Here is a 21,723-nt window from a genome sequence, read left to right as displayed (position 1 = left end):
ATAGTCATTTCTAGGGTGATGGGCATTTATGACAGCCAGCCCTACTGTGTGCTGACTGCACTGTCCTGTGCTTTGAGATGGAGTGATGAATAAGTCAAGTGCGGCCAGCACCCCCTTCTCAGGTTGATCTTAGACACCTAGCAGAACACCTCCTCCTCCTCCTCCTCCTCCTCCTCCTCTTCCTCCTCCTCCTCCTCCTCCTCCTCCTTCTTCTTCTTCTTCTTCTTGATGGTGAAACAGGGCTCAGTCAGATAGGTGGCTGAAACTCATAAAGGTCACACAGCAAGTTGGTAAAACTTCAAGGTTCCTGTCCAGAGGTTTTATTTTATTAACTTTTTTTTTTAACCAGACCAAAGACTTTTTGAGAAACTTCCCATGGATGAAGCTACAGTCCACTTATCTGGGTGAATTATGGGGCTTCTGCAGTGACACACACACACACACAGACACACACGTATATATATTTACACACAGAGACACATGTATATATATTTATACAACAGACACACAGACATGTATATATATTTATACACAGACATATATATTTATACACACAGACACAGATACACACATAATGTATATGTGTATGTGCATGTATAGATATAAGTATAGATATAGATATAGGTATATATCTGAACACAGTCTCATGTAGCTCAGGCTGGCTTCCAGATGCTAATTTATGGGCATGTGCCTGCCCACCTGGATCCTGCAGTGACCCCAGCTTACAGCACGCCAGGCAAACACTCTACTGACTGACCTACATTCGCAGCCCTATGTTCAGCTTTCTAAATGCATCTCCGGGTTTTCTTTATGAGTTTTCTCTACGTGTAGCCTGTGTACCCCACACATTCAATGCCCGTGAAAGAGGGCATCAGATCTCCTGAAACTACAGTTACTGTCTGGGTGCTGGGAATTGAACCTGGGTCCTTTGAAAGAGCAATCAGTGCTCTTAAGAGCTACGCCACCTCTCCAATTCTGCATCTTAATTTTTTTTATGTGATACACAGTTGCCCATGTCGATGGGCTGTAGGAAACTGGTTCGTGGATACAGAGTTCGTAGCTCATCTACCTAACTCCTCAGACATGCACCATTCCTTCATGCTGGGGACATCTACACGCTCGTGTCCTGGCCATTTTAAAATATTCCACTATTCGGGCTTACCGCTGTGACTCACCGTGCACTAGAACATGAGAGTGATTCTTCTGCTTCCCAAAGCACCCATGTCCCATCAGCCATCACCATTTCTACCATCTCCCTAGAGCTCCTGGACACAGCTCCAGGAATGAGTGAGTGCTTTAGGCTGCTCAGGGGATTGTCACTTCAAGTCACTTCTGGTGGGTGGGTGTCCTAGGTGAGAGGTCTGCTCTCTAGGGAAGAATGGGCGGCCTGCAGTAGAGCAATCTGCCCCAGGAATGGGGAGATCCCATCCCTGCCTTTGCACTCATCCCCCACTGATGGTCGTGGCCATGGCAACGGGAAGCTGAACTTGTGATAGAAGCTGTGGGCCTGTGCGGCCTGCAAGAGGGGCTCTGTGGAGCCCACAGAGGCAAAGAAAGCCAAACACCTTCCCTTGCAACAGAATGCTAGTTCCAGAATTTTCTGTGAGGCCAACTTAATAAGGATGAGGATGAGGAGTGTTGAGGTTGGGAAGGTGGGTGGACGGAAGCGGAAGAGAGTTGAGAAAAGAAGACCTGGAGAGGAAGCTGCGACTCGGGCCTGATTGAATCCTCGCTTTCTCTGTCTCTCTGCCTGTTGCTCTCTGTGTGTCTTTGCCTCTCTAACACTGTCTGTCTCAGTATCTCTGTGTCTCTGTCTCTGTCTTTGTCTGCCTCTCTGTGTCTCTGTGTATGTCTCTGTCTCTGTCTGCCTCTCTGATATTGTCTCTGTGTCTCTGTCTCTCTGTGTCTGTCTTTGTCTGCCTCTCTGTCTCTGTGTGTGTCTCTGTGTGTGTGCACCTCTGCCTCTGTCTGTCTCCCTATCTCTTTGTGTCTCTGTCTCTGTGTCTCTGTCTTTCTATCTCTCTCTGAGTTTCTATCTCTCTGTCTCTGAGTCTCGCTCTGTCTCTGTCTCTATCTGTCTCTCTGTGTGTGCACGTTTGTCTGTGTGCAAGCGTATGTATGTAAAGCCCCTGAATCTGCAAATGTATGCACATGTATGTGGACACCAGAGGACAGCCTCAGATTTCTTTCCTAGGGTGATGTCCACCCTTGTTTTGACACAGGGTTTCCCACTGACCTAGAACTAGACGGGTAGACTCTGCCTGCAGCCCTGTGAGCCCCAGGCTCCCTTCTGTCCCAGTCTCTCCATGACTGGGTGATCAAGGTTGTGTGTGGTAAGGCTGTGCCTCATACGTGGCTCATACATGGGGTCTAGGAGTCAAACTCGGGCTCTCTTGCTCCCCAGGTCCTTAGTCAGGGCTTGCTCTCTGATGAGAACGCCTGTGATATATATTTATTCAGATGGTGACTGCAGACCCTTTGGTTTTTGAGATAGGGTCTCTCTGTGCAGCCCTGGCTGTCCTGGACCTCATGCTGTAGACCATGCTAGCCCCAAACTCATAGACATCTGCTTGTCTCTGCTTCTGCCTCCTGAATGCTGGGATTAAAGGTGTGTACCACCACTGCCCAGCTCTGGGGATTTATTTATTTATTTATCTATCTATTTATTTATTTATTTAGTCTTTTAGCCCCACCAGACTTTTTCTCAGCTCAGCTGGGAGAGGAGTGGGCAAGAAGCAATGTCCGAGTCCCAAAGCCAGTTTCCATGTGGACTTCTTCTGTCTCCTGGGCTCAGCCCTGAGGAGGAGGAGGAGCCAGGACAGGCGGTGTCCAGGCAGGTCCGACTTTGTGGCATTGAAGCCTCTCTGTGTCTTCTCTTCCCCGCAGGCAGCTGTGGGAAGGGACAGCTTCCCGGTTTCTCTTCCACCGGCTTTGAAGCCTCTTAGCGCTCCAAGCCTCCCCGACTCTCCCACCCCCACCTATCTTTGGGAGGGCCTGTCCTTCAGTTTCTCATTCTGTAGCATCTGTGTCTTGAGACACACAGTCATCTTCAGGGGCCATTTGCATTTGGAGACAGGTTCCTGTGGAAAGAATGAAGTGGAGGTGACTCTGTGTGGCTGGATCGGTGAGAAATAAGGAGAGGATGGTGGCGTATTCATTCATTTGGCCATTCATTCATTCATTCATTCACTCCTTCATCTCTCCATGGATTTTCTCTTTCTTTTTTATTCTGTGTCAGACAAATCTTTGCCTCTGGGACCCAAGGTGAACTAAGTTCTCTTTGTCAGGGGCACTCGTGGTGACAGCAGCCATGGTTATTAGGTATTTACCATGTGTCAGATACTTCATAGCCTTTGTCTTACAATGTTCCCTCCATCATCAGGGATGAGGACTCTAAGAGATTGGGACCAACAGCTTCTTCATCTGGTCCAGAGGGATAAAGTCGCTTTCCTAGCTATGCTATAGGGCTGGGCATCACTCTGTGCCTCTCGAGGGCCACCCTGACGCACCACCAGCACTGTGGGGGAGAGCTACAGATGGCAGACTGGCAGGGCACCTGGGGTTAGAGCATAAGGCTGCCAGTTATTCGATACCAGGTGAAGTGGGAGGAGCATGGTCACACACAGGTCTGGGAGCTCAGCCTGGGATAATGGCTTCCTTCCTGCTTAGTTTCCCTCAATGCTGTCATTGCTGACCCTTTTAGCAACGGCTGGCCCAGCACCTGTGACTGGGAGGAGGCAGACAGGACCCCGCCCCCACCCCCACCCCAAGCCTGAGCCACCAGCTCTGGTTCCCCCCATTTCTCTGGAGCCCTAGTCAAGCAAGCCTTGGTGGCTCCCGCCACGCCCTCTTAGACAGGACTAAGAAGTCTTGGGCTTTACTCTACCTGGCCCTACTGTGGCTCCCTCTGTTTGATGCTAATAGGTGGCTTAAGGGAACTTGTCACTGGAATAACAGCCAGGAGTTGACACAGGCTTACAATCCCTTCCGGGGAGGTTGAGGCAGGCAGATCCCTGAAAGTTTGTTGGCTCCATCTGGCCCATTTGGTAGAGTCCCAGAGCCAATCAAAGATCCTGTCTGGAACAAATTTAGAAATTGCCCGAGGCAGTGGTGGCGCACGCCTTTAGTCCCAGCACTTGGGAGGCAAAGGCAGGTGGATTTCTGAATTCGAGGCCAGCCTGGTCTACAGAGTGAGTTCCAGGACAGCCAGGGCTACACAGAGAAACCCTGTCTCGAAAAACAAAAAGAAAGAGAGAGAGAGAGAGAGAGAGAGAGAGAGAGAGAGAGAGAGAGAGAGAGAGAGAGGAAGGAAGGAAGGAAGGAAGGAAGGAAGGAAGGAAGGAAGGAAGGAAGGAAGGAAGGAAGGAAGGAAGGAAGGAAGGAAGGAGGAAGAAAGAAAGAAAGAAAGAAAGAAAGAAAGAAAGAAAGAAAGAAAGAAAGAAAGAAAGAAAGAAAGAAAGAAAGAAAGAAAGAAAGAAAGAAAGAAAGGAAGAAAGGAAGAAAGGAGAAAGAAAGAAATAGGAATTGCCCCAGGAACGACACCCAAGGCTGTCCTCTGACTACCATGTTTCATCGTGCCCCTCCCCCCCAGCACATGCACACACACACACCCGCCCCCGAGTGTGGCAAATGCAGAAAGAACTCAAGGAAGAAGAGAATAAAAACCGTGATCTTAAAGCCGCAGGAAGCGTGTAAAGTTTTTGGAGTTCAGCTGCAGTTAGGGTACACCGTGCATGTCTCCAAGGCGCTCGGATTATTCCACACTGCCACCGTGCCTCCCACACTCCATCTTAGCCACATGGGACAACAGGTTAAAGAGAGTTGTGAAGTTCCTCAGGACCCTTGACCTTCTGTTTGCAGGCAGATAAATCTAGTTTTGAACTCGGTACCCTGACTCGGTGCCCTTGACTCTGGTCTTTCTCCCACTTGTGACATATGCTCGCTTCCCAGTTCAGTGCAGAAGAAAGAACACCAGATCTACCCTAGAAAGCGTTACTGAATTCTGATCATATATACTGCTCCAAGAAGTACTACTTCCTTCTTCCTGGATCCGCCCCTTCCTGTCAGGGGTGTATAGACAGCGCCCTCTAGTGCCTAAGAAAAGTACTGCGCTCTTAGCACACGATGACCCCATGTTCCCTGATACAGATGACCTCTCTCTCCAAGGCTCAGAATTTGACAGTACAACCTGAAGGAATTACATGGGGACTTCCTAGCTGAGGACGTTTTGTCAAGTTGTAAGCTTTCCTAAAAAGGACTCTTTTTCCCTCTTTTCTTGGGTTGGGAGAGTAAACTATCAAAAGACTGGGACCCAGGGGTCCTGTTTGCATCTACCGCTCGACAGTGCCCCCACCTCTAGAAGAACCTCTAAGGAAGCAAGGGTTCTGACAGCCTGGGATCCAGGAAGAAGGAAGTAGTATCTTACCCTCTGCCCGGCCAGAATCCCCTCGAGAGATAGGAGATGGTCCCTGCAGATGGGTGCAGTTCACTTATCTCCCTAGACAAGCAGAATTCCTGAGTTGGGTTAGACCCAGGCTGTGGAAAACTCCAGAAGAGAATCTCCACACTCTATCCCCACACCAACCACCTTCTTGACTGTGGCTGTGGGCACATCCCCGAGACTCTAACCTCACCACAGACTCTTAGCTCTATGATGTAGTCTTGGCCCAGAGGCTGAAGTTAAGGAGTCCCTGGAGCCCCAGGAGATTTGTGCTTTACCAGATGCCCCTCTTAGGATGGAGAGAGAAGGCCTGGTGTCCCCTCTCCACACAGGAAGGCCCATCCGCTGCTTCTGAGCTCTCAGCTCCCTACCTTCTCCCTAAACTGGTGGGTGCACAGCCTGTGTGGGGCAGGGTGTGTGACTGAGTCCTTGTCACTAGAGCCAGGGATGATGTGCGAGGGGATGCCCCAGGGTGGGGCAGAGAGGCCAGACTCAGGACAGAGGGCAGGGGCCTGAGGTTGAGTCTGGTGATACTGGATGAGCGGAGGGGGTGTTGCGTCTCCTGGCAGGAGTCCCCATGGCTCTGTGAATCGTGCGTGGGCCAGACAGACAGCGACCAGCGTGGCTGTGCACACCTGGTGAGCCGGTTACAGATGAGCACCTCGCACAGAGGGGGCGGAAAGATGGGAGGGGCCTGCCCCGACTGGGCTGGCGGCCCCCAGCTGAGCTGTAAATGACTTTTCCATTTGCCGAGGCCTGAGCCCAGGCCTGCTTGGTATTCAGGGACACCGGGCCCATCCTCGCCGGCTCTCCACTCTGCCCGAATTACTTGATTAAAACGCATATCAACTATTATGTGATTCGTTTCTGCAGCACAGCTCCATGCCAGGGCCTATGTTAAACTGTAATAACTGGGAAGGGAGGTGGAGAGAGAGGGGTGCAGGGAACGGAGCTTCATGGGGGGGGGCTTCCGTGAATGGGGTGCAGAGTAGAGAGACCCTGTGCCTCTTGGCTCCAGCGTCCAATGTCTGGAGGTGAGGAGGTCTTGGGAGTCATGCACCTTCGAAAACGGAAAACAGTCTCTTTCCATGGGAGTTCTCCAGCCAAAAGGGGGAGGGAAAGGCTGGGGAGGGTGGAGCAGCCTCTGTGATGTCACGATCGCGGGGTGGGGGGGAGAGGGGGCTCTCAGAGCAGCTGCTATGTCCGGTGTCTACACCTGGTGTGGAGCCAGGGTTCTTGGCTTTCCTTGCAGTCCCTTGCACAAGTGCTCCGCTGGGCACCTGGCAAATGGGCCAGCCTTGCCCTTCTAGCATTCCAACCAGTGAGAACAATGGTTTCCCGTTGGCAGTGTGAAGGGTCTACTGGCCTGAGCAGAGACAAGTACTTAAGACCTAAGACCGTTCTCCAGGCTGTGAGGATCAGTGCTGATACCCTAAGTACCAGCGGTGTGCCGGGCACCATGTGGATCACAGCAAGGGGATGCTGGCCTAGCAAGATAAGTAGACCCATCCACAGACATGGCCATTGTCTCCTGAGACTGTATGCTTGAGGATGTTGGAGGTTGGGAGATATGTGTAGGGATCATCAGTCAGTCTTGGGTGTTATTTCGAGACGGATTCTTCTTAGAACCTAGGGTTCACACAATTAAGTGACCTCTAAGGATCCACTTGTCCCTGCATCCCCTGTGCTGAGATTTCAGGTGCACACCTCCGATGGCTCCTTACACAGGAGCTGGGGATCGAACCCAGATCCTCGCACTTGAGCAGGGAGCACTTTGCCTACCGAGCCATCGCCCAACCCTTCATCCCTGTTTTCTGATGGTTGAGACTTAAGAGCTCCCCAACCCCCTTGCAAAATGATGCTGAAATGTACCTGACCTGGCTCAGGAGGCTTTGTTGGGGCTGTGTTGGACCAGCTTCCTCCCACTGCAAGGGCGTGGCTAGAGGAAGAGGCAGGAGGTGCCCCCCACATTCTTATAAGGAATGAGGAGCCTTGTCCATGGAAGAATCAAGTCTGCACACATGAATGGCGGATGGTTGGTTACTCACTGGTTTACCGAGATGCCTTGGCATAGCCCAGCACTTGGTGATGGCATTCCTGGGACAGATGGGACCGGATCTAGAAAAAGATCCCGCAGAAGGCAGAAGCGAGGGGAGATTATGGGAGTCACCCTTAGAGAGTTCCCATTCTCTGTCTCCCGCTGTAAGCCTGAGCTAGGCTATCCTGGGCTTTGACAAACCCAGCAACGCTGGCCCCTGCACTGCGCTCCGGTTTCCCTGGTCTTTGCAAGTCATGTAGCAGCCTTGATGTGTGATGTCTGTCTGTCCTGTGCACCCATTCACCGGTGCTTCCCCCTTGGACTACAAGTCCCAGCAACAGAAGTGATGCCTCCTCTATCAGACTGGAAGCTTCCTGAGTCAGACTGTTTCTCTCTTCCTAAGATTGGAGGCCCCAACCTAGAGACCGCTCTTCCTCGCCTGGTGTGGTACTCCTCTAAGCAGAGACAGGATTCAGGAACCCAGAGAGGTCTCCTTCCTGTCCTATCATTTTTAGGACTATCTCCAGATCGGCAGTTGGTCCATGAGATAGTTGCATCCCCCAGTCACAAGGAAATAGGAAGGCAGGGGTCAGAGTTAGCCAGGAGCTATTCCCTGATGCACACCCCAAAATCTGCTGGTTATTTAATGGAGGCTTTTCTGTGTCTACTTTCCCCACATTGCTTCACCCTGGAGGAACAGTTCTCTCACACAGCAAGGACCCTGCTTCGCTGCTGTCGGTGTGGGCTTGGGTTTGGTGTCTCTAGATCCACAGATTCCTGCTCACCAAGGACAAGAGATGAGGAGTCAGGGAGGAAGGCAAAGGAAGTCACTAGTCTGTCCAGAAAGCTGTAATCGAAAACACAGGGAGGGGGGGCTGAGGAGGGGCGTGGCCATGTCAGAGCCCCTTGGATTTCAGCCCTTGGCTGGCAGGGCAGTCTCTGCCCAGGATTTTGTTCCTGATGGTTCTGATCCCCATTCACCAAGTGTCTGGTGCATCTGGAGCCACCTGAAGGGATATTCCCTGGTGCCTGCTTCTGCCCTGTTTGCTGCTGCCCTGGCCTAACCACACTCCTGGTCCCCATCAGAACACAGAGACCATCCCTCGGTGTGTGTGACCCAGAGCCCCTGGTGTGCTGGCAAGGGAACCCTGGGGTACATGTGTGCCCATGGGGTTGATGCTTTCACTGGGGCTAGGGTGGCTGGGTAGCTGGCAAGCTGTCGAGAAGAGAGCAGGGAGGGGTTGGCTCTGATTTTAGGTGTCTGGCCATTGGCTCTCTGGCTGTGGAACATCGTGTCACAATCAGACACAGCCTGGCAGTGGTCATCAAAATACAGAGTGCCCTGTGAACAAGATACGGTGGCACAGGGAGGGGCAAAGCTGAGTGGGAATCCAGCCCAAGCCAGGGTACTGGCCAAGACCCTGCCTCTTCCTGTGTGCCACTGGCTCCTGGTCCTGGCTGCAGCCTTAGGACAAACTGACCCTTTGTGCCTTTTGATGCACAGGGCCTTTGCATGTGCTAGTCTCTCAAACTGGCACACTTTCCCCTTGAGTCTGAACGACTTTTAAATTGCTATATTGTTGTTGTTGTTGTTGTTGTTGTTGTTGTGTGTTGTAAGTGGGGTCCGGTGAGAGTATGGGGGTTGTTTTTTGTGGGAAGGGCCTAGACTCTCATGTAACCAATCCCTGAAGCAGCTGAGTGCGTGCTGGTGGGCAGGTCAGAGACAAGAGGACAGGCTGAGGATAGGCCCAGACATTTTGTGCACTGCCTCCCTATGGTGTCGTTTGTCCACAGGTAGTGTGAGCAGGCAGCCTCTGAGGCTTGTCTCAGGCTGGGCACTCTAGGCACAGAGTCCCACCTTGTCTACTGCGTGCTTGGCCTATTCTGTGGAAGAGGGTAGATGCTTGGTAAATGAATGAATGTGTGAGTGGATGAATGAGTGAAAGAGTGAATAAGTAAGTGAACGAGTGAATGAATGAGTAAAATGTGAATGAATGAATGAGTGAAAGAATGAATGAATACATGAATGAAAAATGAATGAGTGAATGAATGAATGTGTAAGTGAATGAATGAGTAAAAGAATGAATGAGTGGAAGAATGAGTGGATAAGTGAAAGACTGAATGAGTGGAAGAATGAGTCAATGAATAAATGAATGAATGAATGAACAAAAAAGCCCCAAGAATCCCAAAGATGGCAGCCTTTGAAGGGAAGGGAAAGATAAATGAAGGGAGGAGAGGGGGAGGCAGACAAAAGGGAGCTCTGCTGTAGTCTGTCTCCTGCCCCGCCCCCGGCCGGCCCCTAACTCCCTGAAGCTCTCCTGCCCCAGCCCTGTTCCTTTGCTCCAGGGCCGCTGGGCTTGCAGTAAAGATCACCTTCTGGTGACTACTCCACAGGCCAGAGAAGGGCATGAGGCTCAGTGCCACCCGCCCCGTGCGAAGCAGGTTCCCGTTCCCAGGTCTTAGCCCCAGCAGCAGGGACAACTGATCAAACCATTTCTGCAGCCTGCAGACCCAGCAGACCCAGCACCCAGCCCGCCGTCAGCCTCTGGCTGACAGAGACTGGGCCCCAGCCTTTCCCTTGCCTGCGCTCCCAAAGGCGGAGCAGCCCCCTGCCTGCCGGCTTCTGCTCGCCTCCTCTTGGTAGAGACAGGCTTCCCCACCTTCCGTGAGAACACAGCAGCGATCCCCCAGCCTTGCAGCTTATCATTTTATTTTACACTTATTGACCTTGGGGGAGGGGCACACACTTGGCTGGAGTGGGGTCTCTCCTTCCACCGTGGTTTCCAGGGAATTGAACTCAGGTCGGCAGGTTTGTGCAGTTTTACGTCCCCCTTGACCCTCCAGCCATCTCTATGGCCCCTGCCCTTTGAGTTTTGAGAGATGGACTTCATCACATCTTAGGTCAGGACCATGCACGTCAATGTCGATGAATCTAAACGCCCGGCTGGAGGGATCCGCCTTGAAAAGCAATGGATTGCTTTGGGCACAAAGTGTTTACCCAGCCCTCCATTGCTAAGCTATGGTGGGGTAAGCAGTAGTCTTTCTTGGGGAGACTCTGGGTCCCCATCGCAGTGTTCGGAGGAGGACACAGGCGTGATCCCGTGTCCACTGTGCTACCCCGCCGCAGGGAACCGTCTGGATGAGGGCTCAGACGTGGAGTCAGAACCCGACCTCCCGCTGAAGCGGAAGCAACGTCGCAGTCGGACCACGTTCACGGCTGAGCAGCTGGAGGAGCTGGAAAAGGCCTTCGAGAGGACCCACTACCCGGACATCTACACCCGGGAGGAGCTGGCGCAGAGGACGAAGCTCACAGAGGCGCGCGTCCAGGTGAGGAGAACTGGGGGGTGCTCACCAGAGTCAGGCTGGGGTGGAGGGTGGAGCGTGGGCAGGTCTTGACTTGAGTGCACTCAAGGGACCATGCACATGCTAACACATGCAGTCCTGGAGGGGGCAGCACATGTTGGTTGACTGACTTACAGATTGACAGAGAAGCTCGGAGCCCAAAGACAGGAGGGATTCAGGGTGAGATGAGAAGAAAGAAGGGGGTGAGGGAGTGGGAAACAGAAGCAGAAGTGGGGAGGGGGTACTATCAGAGAAGAGGGCCGGCACAGACTCCCCAGATCTCCGAGGAGGGAAATTTCCCAGCAGGGCTATCCTCAGTCAGGGAATGAGTTTCCCATTGCTTAAAGTATGCAAGATGTGTCCCGGGGAGATTTGAACCATCAGCACTGGGCAGGGTCATCCAAGACCCTACACACCTGAAGTACGCAGTCCCGATTTAGTGCTTCTGGTGACAGGAGAAAGAGCCCAAGCTGAGGTTCAGGTCTTCATCAGGGTGGTCCATTACATCTGCCCTGGGCTGAGCCCTGGGAGTCTCTCCTCTAGCAGGGCACAGACTCATCTCTGCACCTAGCCGGACAAGGGCTAAGGTTATGGAGGAGACGGGACGGGGGAGGGTGATTCAACGAAAGACTTGCATGACAACATTGTCCTGGGCTATCACCTTTATGGACAGAGGAGGTGGCTCTGTAGAAGGGTGCACCATACTGTGCTATCCTGAGAAGTGCCCCGCCCCAGCCCCCAGCATCCCCATGGCCACAAGCCACAATGGTGGAAGTGATGAGGCCTCAGACTCCCGTGTCAGCCTGGGGTGACCACTGAACCCAGCCCTAGATACAGAGGCTAGGATTCAGAGAGGTGACCCACGGGACACAGACTGTAGCAGCTTGGCCTGGCTGGCACGGAAGCCCACGCACGTCCTTTCTGTGCCCAAGAGGAGGAAACTGACTTGGAAGCTGGAATTAGAACATAAGGAAAGTCCTAGAAGAGACGGGCCTTCAACCCTCCATTCTCCCGCCCTTAAGGGTCAGAGGGCAGCCAGCTAGCTCCTCCCATCCTCTCCCCTGATGACACCGGAGCTGCAGCCTGCCTCCTCTCTCTCCTTGATCCTGCAGCTGTCGTCCTGGGTGCATTCCTCTGGGTTTCCTCACTGCCTGGTCTGGCAGCCTCGTGGCTTCCCACCACCCCGCGCCTGGCAGCTCCTCCGAAAATTTCCTGGCTGTCAGGACACTGCTTTCATTGGCTCAGGGGACTGGGGAAACAGGTGTTATGCAAGGTTCAAGAAGGGAGGGGTCTGGGAATGGGGGAGGCCGAGCTTCAAGCTTTGGGCAAACCATAGAAAGGCGACCCATGCCTGTGAGCTCCCTAGGTAGGACAGAGCAGAGGAAAAAAAATGAAAGTTTAAGAACGGAACAGAGGCTGACCCAAAAGCCAAAGTCTTAGTCTTATGAGAGGAGTCTGGAAGCACCCAGAGGCTGACAGACCCCCCTGGAGGCGGGACAAGAGCTGACAGGACAGGATCCATTCAAGTTCTACACAGAGGTCTGCAGAAGAGACCCCAGGGAGAGAGCTTGCGTGCCTGCCACTGGCCGGCTGAGTCCCCCTCAGCAGCTTTGTCTTTCAAGACAGTTTCAGGCGCTCGATGGCCATCAAGACTCCTTTGGGTTCTGAGGTCCTACCGGCACAGGAGACACCCGGTGAGGGAATGAGAAAACTGTGTATAGAAGTGTTCGGACAGAATCACAGGCCAGGCAGTGGTGGCGCACGCCTGTAATCCCAGCACTCTGGGAGGCAGAGGCAGGCGGATTTCTGAGTTCAAGGCCAGCCTGGTCTACAGAGTGAGTTCCAGGACAGGGCGGATTTCTGAGTTCAAGGCCAGCCTGGTCTACAGAGTGAATTTCAGGACAGGCAGGGTTACACAGAGAAACCCTGTCTCAAAAAAACCAAATCCAAAACACCAAAAGAAAGAAAGAAAGAAAGAAAGAAAGAAAGAAAGAAAGAAAGAAAGAAAGAAAGAAAGAAAGAAAGAAAGAAAGAAAGAAGAAAAACAGAAAGTATTCATGAATTGGGGACCCTGGTGAGGGGTTCCCACGAGGGGGAGCAGGGCAGAGACACAAGGTCCTGGGTGCTGTTGTGACTCCCCAACTCTGTGTTCTTGTGACTTAGCTTCTACTTTGAAGAGTCTGTGCCTTGAGGGTCTTCCAACCCTGCCATATCTCAGCTCAGGGTGTGGGCAAGGGGAGTGCTTGCGGATGGGCATGGAGTTGGAATCTGCCCTGTCCCCAGTGTCCTTTCTGCAAAATGGAGGCCATAACACCAAGGTCCACTTGCTTCTGGGGTTACACAATTAATGGTAAAGCAACAAGATGTTAGAGACCGATGGGTAGCAGGTAGCTCAGTGGTTAGAGTGCTCACCTAGCACATGCAAGGCCCTTGGTTTGCTCCCCCAGCGCCACATAAACTAGGTGGCACATACCTATAATCTCAGTACCTGGCCAGGGAGGAAGGAAGATCAAAAGTTTAACATCATCTTTGGCCATATGTTCGAAGCCATCCTAGACTACATGAGACCTTCCTTGTCTTGGTAGAGAAGAGCTCAGTGAACAGGAGACTGGCGGCTTGACCTCCCCCATTCCTAGACCCTTGAATCCCAGTGCACAGGAAGCAGAGGCAGGAGGACTCCTCTGAGTGTAAAGCCAGCCTGGTCAACACATGGAGTTCCAGGACAGCCTCATAGAGACACCCGACCCCCCTTTGTTCCATTCTTCATTAATTTAGCATTCATTTATTCAGTGAACATTTATGGAGCACCTCTGGAATACTCTCCCTGAAGGGCACAAGAAGCACAGGGACTCTGTCCTAGATGTCCCAAACCTGAGGGGAGGCTGAGAGCTACTCAGTCAGGAGCAAATAAATAGAATGACGGGGCCTCCCTTGGAGAGGCAGAAGGCTCTCCTGCCCATCTTAGGTGTGTGAGGGTGATGTCGGAGGACTTTCCAGCCAGAAGTGGAAGGGTCCCCTTGCAGCAGTGTGTATGTGTATGTGTGTGTGCGAGTGCATGCACACATATGTACATATATGTGTGCATATGTATATTGCACACCTGTGCAGGTCCTGTGTTAGCAAGGCTTGGACAGGGCAGGGTCTCAGCCCCAAGTTGGCACAGCTGGGTACCAAGGCCCTCCTTACTCAGGGTATTTTGTATGTGTGGTCTCCTCTTGGAGGGCTTCCTGGAGGAGGTGGAGGTCTGTCACCTGCTTCCTGTAAAACAGGAGTCATTCTAAAAGTCCTCCCTGGAGAGTGGTGAGGGGACCCTGCCTCTGACGCTCCCTGCAGGCTGTCCTGGTCGCTGAGTATCCTCTCCCCTTCAGGTCTGGTTCAGTAACCGGCGTGCCCGCTGGCGCAAGCAGGCAGGAGCCAACCAGCTGGCCGCCTTCAACCACCTTCTGCCAGGAGGCTTCCCACCCACTGGCATGCCCACGCTGCCACCCTACCAGCTGCCGGACTCTACCTACCCCACCACCACCATCTCCCAAGGTGAGTGTCTGCTATTAGAAAATGTGTAGTTCTGTTGTCCTGACTTTGGAGCTCCTGGTCACTCAGAGTTGAAGAGTCAAGCTCCTCTGTCCCCAAACCCTGGGCTGCAATGGGCCATTGAGGCCCCCCTCAAGGAAGGCAGATCTTCCAGTAGGTTCTAGAACGCCACACAGGCTGAGCAAGGAAATGCCAAAGGAAGAAGGCAACAGGGAGAGAGCCCAGGATACCAAGAGTCTTGGGAAGCAAAGGTTTCTTTCCCTAGGATCCTAAACCACCCGTCTTGCTCCTACCCCAAACATACACGAGAAACCTCTTGATATCTGCTGCATAAGGCTACCTCCTGAAGGGCCCAGAGGTGGCATTCTGGGGGATCTAGGTATCCAAAGAGCCCTGCCCATGATTCTTAATAAGAAATAAGCCAGGGGGCTGGAGAGATGGCTCAGCGGTTAAGAGCGCTGATTGCTCTTCCAAAGGTCCTGAGTTCAAATTCCAGCAACCACTTGGTGGCTCACAACCATCTGTAATGAGATCTGAAGCCCTCTTCTGGTGTCTGAAGACAGCTACAGTGTATTTACATCTAATAAATAAATGCATCTTTTAAAAAGAAAAGAAAAGAAAAGAAAAGAAAAGAAAAGAAAAGAAAAGAAAAAAGAAGCCAGTGTGAAGGACAATGGAGACTTAGCCTTAGAGCAGAAGAGCAACTTTGTGTCTGGGCAGAGAAACAACTTGAGTTTAGTCATTTTAAGCATAATGGCCTGACTCTAGCCCAACCCTCTGACCCTCAGTAACCCCCAATTCCACTCCATCCCCCAAAGCTAGGACTCATTCAGCATGACTGACAGCACTGGACAGGTACCCACAAAAAGCGAACAGGGCAAGTCGGGGTGGATTATAGATCCCATCAGGAGCAACTTACAATCCAGTTATTGCTTACTGAGCACCTACTATATGCCAAACACCAAGCACCAAGACCTGTGTGCAAGTTGTCTAGAGGTCACCTAGATGTCAAGTGGGTGTCAGTCAAGCCCTGGCCACTCTGTAGGGTGCCTGAGAACCAGCTGGTCTCAGCTCAAGTCACTTGAAAAGCTGGTCCCTTCCTGCCAGAGGGCACGACTGGGTGGAGTCTCGAGGCTGCTTTTGCTACTTGCTTAGGACCTCTCTGGGTTTCTCCTCAGATGGAAGCAGCACAGTACACAGGCCCCAGCCCCTTCCACCGTCAACCATGCATCAGGGCGGGCTGGCTGCGGCCGCTGCAGCAGCTGACACCAGCTCTGCCTACGGAGCCCGCCACAGCTTCTCCAGCTACTCCGACAGCTTCATGAACCCCGGGGCCCCCTCCAACCACATGAACCCCGTCAGCAACGGCCTGTCTCCTCAGGTAAATGCTCTCTATACTCCATTTGGGGTCTCATTGCCAGGCTCCTGCTAGCCCAACCAGAGGGAGCTCAGGATACCCCAGACTGGCTCTCTCTCTCACGTCGGGGGAGGGGGCAAGGGGAGGGTCACTAGGAACTCAGAGGTCTCAGGAAGCCCCTGGCTGCTCGGAACCCTGAGAGAGTTTGAGTGGGAAGGAAAGGTTTCTTCTTCCTTCCCTTGCCTTGTGTCTGTGATCACGGCTCTGGGTTGATCTTCCTCTTTCTGGAGGTGGGGAACAGTTGGTCATTCTCTCAGATCGGCAGGGACTGATGGCAGGACCCCTCCTGCCATTCTGAGTTAGATCCCAGATGCATTCCTACAGTGAGCAGGAGGCGGCTGGCATGCCTTTGAATCTAGAACCAAGAGTCCTTCCTAGATCCAGTCAGCGCCCCATGCCTCCTTGTGACCAATCGCTGGGAGGAATGGATCTCTCCTATTGGAGGAGAGAATTGCTGCCTAGGTTCTGGGCCAGGATCTTTGCTTAGGTTAGACCTTAGGGTCTCAGGTTTGTCCGCATGCAATCGGTGGCTGGTTCAGTCACCCACAGCCTGATGAGTCATGGCTTTGGAAAAAGATGGAAAGGTAACCTAGAGCTCGGAGTGGTGCTTGGTGGGTTTGTTGAACAGACCTGATGTTTGGAGACTGAGTGATTTGGGGGAGCTGATGGGTTTGTTTCTGTAGCTACAACAGTCACGCAAGTGCTGCTGGGAAAAGGGGTTTCTTCTGCCTCCCACCCGCCGCTCGCTCTTCCTGTTGTCTGCAGGAGACAGGCAGGGCAGGGAAAGCAAACTGATGTGAACAGCTGTGTTGTGCGGGAGAAAGTGCCGACTTTAGGGGAGGCTGAGAGCCTCCTCCTGCTGCTCCGGGGGCCAGTGTGCCTCTGGGAACCTCAGCTTTTCCCATTTACAGGGTCTGTCCTGTATACCCTACTACCTGAGAGAACTTGTCATGATCAGCTTCTAGCACAGCCTGGCACAGGATGGAGTCGAATAGACATTAGTTTTCTCCCTCTCCTTTTGCTAGGGCAATATGTTAATAATTTATATGGCAATGTTGTTATGATAAAAACCCATTCGCTGAAGAGCAGAGGTGAACGCAGGGGAGAAGGCTCAGCTGGTGGCCCTTGCCTTGTACGCATAGAGCAGAGTGCAGACCCTCAGTCCTGATGGAAAGAGCCAGGGGTGGTGGTGCACATCTGGAGTCCCAGCACTGGGGAGGCAGAGGCAGAAGGATCCTTGGAGCTTACTGGCCAGCCAACCTAATGGACACAGCGAGAGAGGTGGCAGGAAGGGGACAGCTGCAGGGGAGAAGTTGCCCCCAGGGAAGAGGCAAGGGCAGGCAGGCCAACAAATGCAGGTGTGTGTGTGTGTGTGTGTGTGTGTGTGTGTGTGTGTGTGTGTGTGAACATTTCAAAGCCCCTGTTCAACTCAGGATCTATTCTCATGCTTCTGGCTCTGGGGTCTTGGGAAGGATCTGTGGGGGAAGGGGGAACAATTCTCAGCACAAGTTGACCTCCCCTGTCCTCTGTCCCCAATAAGAAACTCCCTCATAGTTCATCTAAGCCCTCTAGGGACCAGGGGTGTCACCTGTGCCGAGGTAGACTTGTACACTGCTACCCAGGATCAGGGGAAGAGTGTTAGCTTTGCAAATTGGGTGATTTTGTTCTTCCAGAAGCCAAAGGAACTTCTGGGCGCAGCTAAAGCTAGGAGATTTAGGGATGGGACCAGCCTGTGCACCTTGCTGGTAGTCCGTGGTTGCCTGTGGGAAAGATGACTTCTTCCCAGACTGTGGCCCCTTGTCTCCACCCAGTCTCGGAAATGGTTGTCTTGGGGTGCATCAGGGACTCCCTGGAAAAACCCAGCAGGACTTCATAAGAAACCCCTTTGTTCCTTAAAGTTCTACGAGGTTCCCGTTCTGGAGGTGGCACCTCAGAGAAGCAATGTACCTGGGGCAGGCCATGCACCAGGTATTGTCCCCACGCTTGGGACAAAGCAATAAAAAACAAATGCAGAGACCCTGCCCTGGGGAGACACCTGAGCAACCAGGTCTGTAGTGACTTGATCACAAGAGGACTGAGCTCTCTGCAGTCCTGACACAGACATGGTTCTGGTTGTTATTCATATTTTAACCCATGTCTAAGTCAGCATTCAAGCTACCTCAGGAACCCCAGATCCTAACTTCCTGACTGTATGGAAGGAAGGGTTCCTGTGAACCAGGCTGTGAGTTAAGAATAAAATGAAAACAAACAAGCAAACAAACAAAACAAGACAGATCTCCAAGTACCTTGGGTCGCCGGCAGAGCGAAATCAGTCAGAAACCTTCCTTGAAGCTTTTAGGGACCCACCCATGGACCCCCACCGTAGAGCACCAAGAGCTCCCCATGAGTTCTCCTATCTTGCCCTGAGACCTTCTGATCAGGTTTTGGGGAAAGAGAAGCCTGTACCTCATTTCTGATGGCTCATCTGGTTAAGACTTTGCTCCTGGTTGAGGGCCAGTTACTTGGGAATGACTGAAAACAGCCCCTGGGTGTGGCGGTGGGCGCCTATGATCTCACCTAGAGTTTGGGAGGAGAGAGCAGGAAGATAAGAAATTCAAGGTCATCCTGGGCTACGTAATGAGTTGAAGGCCAGCTTGGGCTACAAGAGACACTGGGTGGGGCGTGGGGTTGGGGGACGAAGGCAGATAGGCAAGTAGTCTTTGCAAGGAGAGTCCCTTGAGTCCTGGGCACTGTGGATGGGTAAGGTGGATAGTTGCTTCCAGTCCTTTCCAGGAACAGTGTGAAAGACCCACAGGACAAGAAAGATACAAGTCTGGTTGAAGGGTCCCAATCTGAAGACAAAGCAGGTCCCCTGGCCTCAGGAGAAGTGTGGCAAAGACACATTTCTTGTCTCGGGTGCCCTGGTGCAATGGCCAAAGCATCACCCTCTCTTGCTGAGGTCCCAGTGGGATGCAATGGCAGACATCAAGAGGCTGGGCTGAGTTGCCAAACTTACCCATCCCAGAAGCCAAGCAAAGAGTCAGAAGCAATATTCTGCCATTGAAGTGACCTCAGGCTGAAGGCAGGGGACCTGTACTGGGGCCTCTTTGGGTCAAACTTGTGAGACCCACAGGGAGAAGCCATTCCTGGTGTTCCCTTCTTACCTAGCACTGTTCTGCTTGGGAGTAGAAACAGGTCTGGGGAGGGCCGGGTATGGCCAAGATCCCCAAAGAGTCACACATTAGATCTGAGTCAGGGGCGCTTGCTGCTGTGCCGCAGAAGGGGACGTGGTCAGAGAGCAGACTCTATCTTCACCCCCTCAGTCACCATCGTCTTTGTCTCTCTCCTTATTCACAGTCTCCAGGTGAGCCATCACGTATGTGCCTGTGATCCTTCTGTCTTTCCCTCGTCTTGGCTCTCTCTTCCCTTTCTTCTTGTGCCTACAATAGTTTATATGGCAGCCTGACGGGTTGAGGCAGGGAGTGTGACGCAGGCAAAGTGTTGCTGACCCTGTACCAGACCTTGAATTTGACCCTTAGCAGTATAGATGCAAATAATTTGTATATATAATAATTACAGTTGTCATCAACACAAAGTTAATGCTGAGCGCAGACCAGGCTTGGAGGTGGCAAACTGTGGTACCTTACTCTGCCCCTAGAATCATGGCGGTTGTCCTATGGCCTCCATTCCACAGATGGGAAGACTGCTTCATCCATGCATCTCCCCATCTCCCCATCCATCCATCCATCCATCCATCTACTCACCCATCCATCCATCCATCCATCCATCCATCCACCCATCCACCCACCTACCCATCCATCCACCCATCCACTCACCTACCCATCCACCCACCCACCCATCCATCCACCCATCCACCCACCTACCCATCCATCCATCCATCCATCCATCCATCCATCCATCCATTCATCTACCCATCCATCCATCCACCTATCCATCCATCCATTCATCTATCCATTCATCCATCTACCCATCCATCCATTCACCAACCCATTCATCCATGCATCCATCCATGTATGCATCCATTCATCTACCAACTAACTCATCTATCTATCATCATCCCTCAATCCCATTTATTCATTCACCATCCTATCCATCCATCTGCTCACCCACCCACCAAGTCCATCCATCTATTCATTCATCTATCCATGAATTCACTCTTCTATCAATTTATTCATACATATGTCTACCTGCCTATCTACCCACACATTTATCCTCCCATTCATCCTCCTATCCATCCACCTGCCCACTCATCCCCCAACCATCCACACAACCAATTTATACATCCATCCATCCTAAAGTTCATCCATATAGCCATCTATCTACCTATCCACTCATCCTTCTCTCATTCTCTGCCCCTCCCATTTATCCATTTGCCATCCTAGCCCATCCATCCATCCACACACCTATAATCCTCTCATTTATTCATATATCCATCCAATCACCCATTCATGCAATCTGTCTGTCTGTCTACTTCCCTACCAATCTATCCATCCATCCACTCACCTACGCATCCTTCACCTATCCACTCATACAGCCGTACATTCACTCCTCTACTCATCCATCTTTCCATCCATCCATCCATCCGTCCATCCATCCAATGTGCTATGCCAGTCTCTGGCAGGTTCTGGAAAGTATCAGAGCTGGGATTGGAACAGTTTGCCTGCAGAGCCCATCTTGCTATTGTGTCTGCCCACAAGGTTGGTATGAATGTCCATATAGGAGAGGCTGGTGTGATGGTCAAGAAAATTGAGGTCCAAGGCCACAGCGGCAGCTAAGGGTAGACCCAGGTGCGGAGTCTGCATCCACAAACAGCAGGATCTGCTTCTTCCTGAGATAAGGCTTCAGATCTGCATGAGATAGGGCTTCAGATTGGCACGGTTATCGGCGAATGCCATCTCCCAAGTGTTTCTCAATGGCACGTGCCCTCCTAGTCGGAGGCCTCCAGGGGAGACACACCAACAAGGTCAGAGACTTGTCACCTGAGCCCAAGTGAACACCTGACCTGTTCGAGGTCATTCAAGCCCCCACAACACCCCTCCTCTGGGGGAGGCATTCTCAGAGAGGCTAAGACGCTCACAGAAGGTCACAGAGTCATTGAGTGGTGGAACTAGGGTTCTAAACAACATCTACTTGACCTCTGAACCTCACCACTCCTGACCCTCAACAGGACAAGAGGAAGACACACTGGGACTCTTGGGACTGCATTTCACCTGCATGGGAGACTCCTAGCCTCTCTCTCCTCTTACTTTCTCCCTGTCCCCGCCCCTTTATTGGTGACATTGCGTTTCTAATAAGCATTTAAAATGAGTCTTGCTGGACCAGGGATGAGGAAGGAGGAGGGAGGGAGAGACATGTAGGCAGGAAGACGGGGCGGTGTGGGGGGGATCATAGGGTGTTAAATAGCCCAGAATTTTTTAAAAACCTGATGCAAATCATTGGTAGGAGAGAAAATTACGTGCAATTATGCCCTGATACTGGAAGGTTTTGCCTAACCCAGGCAACAAGATCTCATTAACAAGCAGAAAATAAGATTGAAATGGTGTGTAAAAGAGCTGAAAAATGAATTTGAATGCTGCGTTTGTCCACAATTACCCCCTCCTTCACACATATTTTATTGCAATTTTTTTATTATTCTTAATCCCTCCTTTCCTCAAAGCAGATTGAGGACATCCTGGCATTACCGGGGCACTGGGAGGAGGTGTGGAGGATCCTCTGCGCCCCTGAAATGAGACCCTTTCTTGCCAACATCTTCCAAGGTTGGGATTTGGAAGGATTGGAATTCATTTCTCAGGCTTAGCAGGTTGTAGGGACACAGGGCTTTAACCCCAGCCAGAGTCTTCTCTGCGCCCCCGCCCGCCTAGCCCTCCTCTTGCCTCCCTTCCCAGGTGACTCTCCTGCCGTGGGCTTCCTTTCTTCTGCCTCCGTGGGGTTTCTGTGGGTCTCTATTCTCTCCTT

At 52.0% G+C, this 21,723-nt stretch overlaps 1 protein-coding gene across 2 annotated transcripts in view; it reads left to right on the top strand.

Annotated features, from left to right (window-relative positions):
* Positions 1 to 21,723, top strand: part of Pax7 (paired box 7) — a 97,635-nt gene that overhangs the window by 42,031 nt on the left and 33,881 nt on the right. For both annotated transcript variants that reach the window (XM_052175722.1, XM_052175721.1), the window contains exons 5-7: positions 10,606 to 10,805; positions 14,189 to 14,354; positions 15,530 to 15,732. In XM_052175722.1, the coding sequence (XP_052031682.1) occupies positions 10,606 to 10,805; positions 14,189 to 14,354; positions 15,530 to 15,732 (569 nt within the window). The remainder of the gene's footprint in view (positions 1 to 10,605; positions 10,806 to 14,188; positions 14,355 to 15,529; positions 15,733 to 21,723) is intronic.

Source organism: Apodemus sylvaticus, chromosome 3 (assembly GCF_947179515.1).
Source record: "Apodemus sylvaticus chromosome 3, mApoSyl1.1, whole genome shotgun sequence".
NCBI lineage: Eukaryota > Metazoa > Chordata > Mammalia > Rodentia > Muridae > Apodemus > Apodemus sylvaticus.
This window is presented reverse-complemented; position numbering and strand designations above follow the sequence as displayed.